The sequence below is a fragment of the Coffea arabica genome, chromosome 10c, assembly GCF_036785885.1.
Source record: "Coffea arabica cultivar ET-39 chromosome 10c, Coffea Arabica ET-39 HiFi, whole genome shotgun sequence".
Classification (NCBI taxonomy): domain Eukaryota; kingdom Viridiplantae; phylum Streptophyta; class Magnoliopsida; order Gentianales; family Rubiaceae; genus Coffea; species Coffea arabica.
In genome coordinates this window covers 48,756,552-48,760,674 of record NC_092329.1, presented here as the reverse complement: position 1 = coordinate 48,760,674, position 4,123 = coordinate 48,756,552, and the positions used below count along the sequence as shown (strand labels likewise).

Below are 4,123 nucleotides of genomic sequence, written 5' to 3'. Positions count from 1 at the left end.
ATTTGAAGTTTGTTAGGAAGATTAAACGACAGATGCTACTGTTTCTATATTCAAGAACTAATTCGATTACCAATTACCTACTCAATAAAAAAACAAAAAGAAAAAAATGGAACAAAATAGGAAGATGCTGAGCCTGTATCTAGAAGTACAGAAACCTACTTTTTTTTAAACCAGAAAATTGTCTTCCTCAAAAGGTTAATTAGGAAAAGACAGTTTCAAGTTTGTTTGTGACGGCTAATTGACAAAAAGATCTATCGACCAAAAGAAAAAAATAAATAAAAAAGCAAGTGGATGACGATGTGACTGGAATGTGTTCAAATTGTGAAAAGTGTGGAATTAATGCAAACCGTATACTAACTGCTTGTGGAGCTTGCGGGCCAGAGTTCATCTTATAATTGCTTCCTTCTATTGCAGGCGTTGCAATTCTCAGCTATAAATCCCATCAAAAGTTTCTTCAGCTAAGAAACAAGACCAAGAATTTCCAAAAACTTAGCAAATATAACGATGATCTCATCACTAAATCCCTTATTCACTACCCACAGAAGTGGTGTTATAGCCCAACAATTTTTTGCATCTTCAGCTGCAGCCTCAATTAACAGTGTCTCTTCTCTTAAAATCGCAGCATGCAGCAAAACAAAGCTTGTTGATCAGTCACCATTAAGACAATCAGGAAACCACCAGCTTCTGAGTTCGGATTTCAATCATTTGCAGTCACTAAAGAATGACTATGCTGTAAGTAATAATCATTTCTAACTTCTTCAATGATTTTAAGTTGTAATTCGTTGTTTTCTTTGCTTAATGATGATGAAATGCATTTGCATAATGCAGGAGGAAAAGTACAAAAGTCGGTGTGAGGTGCTTAAGGAGCAAGTGAAGATGATGCTAGATCAAGAAATGGATGTGGTAAATCAGTTAGAGTTAATTGATGACTTGCAACGGCTTGGATTATCTTACCATTTTGGAGACGAAATCACCTCAGTTTTAAGTGGAATTTACAATCGGAAGTCGATGAATAAAATGCGGAACCAATGGGGATTATATGCAACATGTCTTGAGTTCAGACTCCTTAGGCAGCATGGTTTTGACGTTTCTCAAGGTTCGGATATACCTCCCATGCAACTTTCATTCTTTCAACCAACCTAATTAGGAGTATTTCTTGGGAAAATTTTGAAGCTGTAACTTGTGCGTTATGTTTCCAATGGTTGCAGAGATTTTTGATTGTTTCAAGGATGAAAAAGGGGATTTTAGGCCTAGTCTTTGCGAGGATTCGAAGGGAATGCTGTACTTGTATGAAGCTTCATACCTCGAATCAGAAAATGAAGAGAGCAATCTGGAAATGGCAAGACGGTTTGCTGCAAAAACTCTTAAGAAGAATTTAGATGAAAAGAGAGTTGATCAAGACCTTGTAGCATTAGTTCAACATGCCCTGGAGCTTCCACTCCATTGGAGGATGATGCGTTTGGAGGCAAGGTGGTTCATAGACATATACGAGGAAAGATCAAACAGGAATCCTATTCTGCTTGAGCTTGCAAAACTAGATTTTAATATTGTCCAAGCAGCACATCAGAATGATCTCACATATACATTAAGGCAAGAGTTTAATCATAAGCATGTAGGACAAAAGTTTCAATATTTTCCATTGCATATGCTAGAATTTTAGGTATATTTTAGCGTATGATGAAGCCTCTTGATTTTGGCCAGATGGTGGAGAAGTACATGTCTAGCAGAAAAATTGACATTTGCCAGGGACATGATGGTAGAAAATTTCTTCTGGACTGTCGGAATAATTTCAGACCCTCAACGTGGAAATGGTAGAAGAATATTGACAAAAGTCGTTGCTTTGATAACTGCTATAGATGATATATATGATTGTTATGGTACATTGGATGAACTGGAAGTCTTCACTACTGCTGTTGAAAGGTCAGAATTTTATCTAAGCCACTTGGTTTCCTTCTGTCCAAATCACTTCATTCATTTTTTTTTTTTTTTTGTCTAACTTGCTTCCTGTTTTCATATACAATATAATAATTGCATCATAAATTTCATGATGAATTGTTTTGAGATATCAAGTGTAAAAAGTTTTCTTTTGATTTGTCAGATGGGATGTCAACTCAATTGATCAACTTCCAGATTGCATGAAAATATGTTTTCTTGCACTCTACAACTTTGTCAATGAAATGGCCTATGATGCTCTAAAAGAACAAGGAGTCAACATCATCCCATACCTAAGAAAATCAGTTAAGTTTCTTTTAAATTGAAATTTTTTTTTTGGTGAATTAATGCTTTCTCCTGCTAATTTACTGACTCCAACATCATTTGATATTTTAGTGGGCAGATTTATGCAAAGCATACTTGCAAGAGGCAAAATGGTTTTTCAGTGGAGAAGTACCAACCCTACAGCAATACCTCAATAATGCCTGGATTTCAATATCAGCTCCAGCATTTCTAGTCCATGCTTATTTTTGTGTTGATTATCCCATAAACAAGGATCACCTGCAATACTTGGATAACTATCACAAGATTATTCGTTGTTCAGCAATGATTTTGCGGCTCACAAATGATTTAGGAACATCTCCAGAATCGGTATGTGCGAAGGCCAGAGTTTTAGTTTGTTTCATAAATTTCAAATCCTATTAAAATTATCTTTATCTCTACTTTCATTCAAATCGAATATGCCTTACATCATTTGAGCTGTTGACTTCTTTATAGCCATTTCAAATTTGTTGAATTAACTATCACTTTCTTAATAAAAACTACCATTTCTTTAAAGAATAATTTTTTATACATTATCAGTGTATGCACAAATAGGTGTAGGTGCATGCCACGTGGTCCAAATTTAAGTTTAAAATTCACTTTTGGTATAACAAATCCACTATACTGGCAGAGGATTAAAAGTTAATTCTTCTTTAAAATACTAAAATGTTGTTAAACTATTTTAAATACCTGACTCGAAAATAACTCTAATCTTATTTAATATGTTTTTTTTTTAGTTACACACACATTGGATGTGGCTCAACCACTAGTTACTATCATTGAAACTCAATAATACATGTACCTTATTTTTTTTTTTTTTGGGGTGAAAAGTAACTTATTTAATAACTCTCTATTTCAGGAGGTGTTGAATGTCGGTGATGTACCAAAATCGATACGATGCTATATGAAGGAGACAGGTGCATGTGAAGAAAAGGCACGTGAACACCTAAGGTTTCTGATTACTGAGGCATGGAAGCAAATGGAAGAAGCTCAAACTTTAGACTCTCCCTTTTCTTCTACATTTAATGGAATTGCAGTTAATCTTGCAAGGATGGGACTATGCATGTACCAGCATGGAGATGGCCATGGCCATCAAAATTCTGAGCCTAGGGATCGTATTTTGTCACTGCTCTTTGAGCCCATATGTTGTCTTGCCTAGACCTAATTTTGGGTTCGCAGTTAAATAACAATTTTCAGGAAATTGAATAGCTTTTAAATATATGAAGAAACTAAGTTCCCGTTTGGATAGCAAGTCTTGGAGTTTTTATAGAAAAATATATTGTAGTGACGTTAATGATATGATGTATATGAAATAAAAGTGTATTTTAAAAATATATCGAGAGAATAAGATTTCCTATACGTGCCCCCGGTTAGCTCAGACAGTATCTATAATCTCCTCTTTAGGAGCAGATCTCAGATTCGACTCTCAGGAACTACCGTGCTATGATTCTTGGCGCAGGCTCTTATAGCCCGGAAGGAGTAGTCTGGCCCGCTCAGATGATTCTGGCCAGGTCAAGATGAAAAAAAGGAAAAAAACAAGATTTGCTGTACGAATAATAGGTGTCAACTTTTGTATTGAACGAAAATTGGCTGGCAATTTTTGTATTGAATGAAAATTGTCTGGCTTTTATAGCCTTTCAAGAATCGAATACAGACATGCTTATTTAATGCACTGAAACTATATTCAAACGAAATCTTAAAATATGTCCTCAAATCAATGAAGAGCAGAACTACTTTTCCTCTTCATGCTATTGCTAGGTGCCTTATCTGTTCATTAATCTTGAATCCCATCTTGACACTGTTTACTGGTCATGAAAACATATTTTCTTGCACTCTACAACTTTGTTAATGAAATGGCTTATGATGCTCT

At 35.1% G+C, this 4,123-nt stretch overlaps 1 protein-coding gene across 1 annotated transcript; it reads left to right on the top strand.

Moving 5' to 3' along the window:
- Window positions 1-458: 458 nt before the first annotated feature.
- Window positions 459-3,921, top strand: LOC113713511 (linalool synthase TPS3, chloroplastic-like). The gene is made up of 7 exons (XM_027237244.2): window positions 459-732; window positions 829-1,096; window positions 1,209-1,590; window positions 1,702-1,920; window positions 2,099-2,237; window positions 2,329-2,583; window positions 3,113-3,921. Exons 1-7 carry the CDS (start codon window positions 505-507, stop codon window positions 3,410-3,412), a joined length of 1,791 nt encoding a protein of 596 aa, XP_027093045.1. The 5' UTR covers window positions 459-504; the 3' UTR covers window positions 3,413-3,921.
- Window positions 3,922-4,123: the final 202 nt, after the last annotated feature.

Bases quoted from the DNA above. Each gene is read 5' to 3' on its own strand.
- LOC113713511 (XM_027237244.2), top strand. From the start codon at position 505: ATGATCTCATCACTAAATCCCTTATTCACTACCCACAGAAGTGGTGTT. The intron at 733-828 runs GTAAGTAATAAT...TGCATAATGCAG, and splicing joins CACTAAAGAATGACTATGCT to GAGGAAAAGTACAAAAGTCG. The intron at 1,591-1,701 runs GCAAGAGTTTAA...GATTTTGGCCAG, and splicing joins GATCTCACATATACATTAAG to ATGGTGGAGAAGTACATGTC.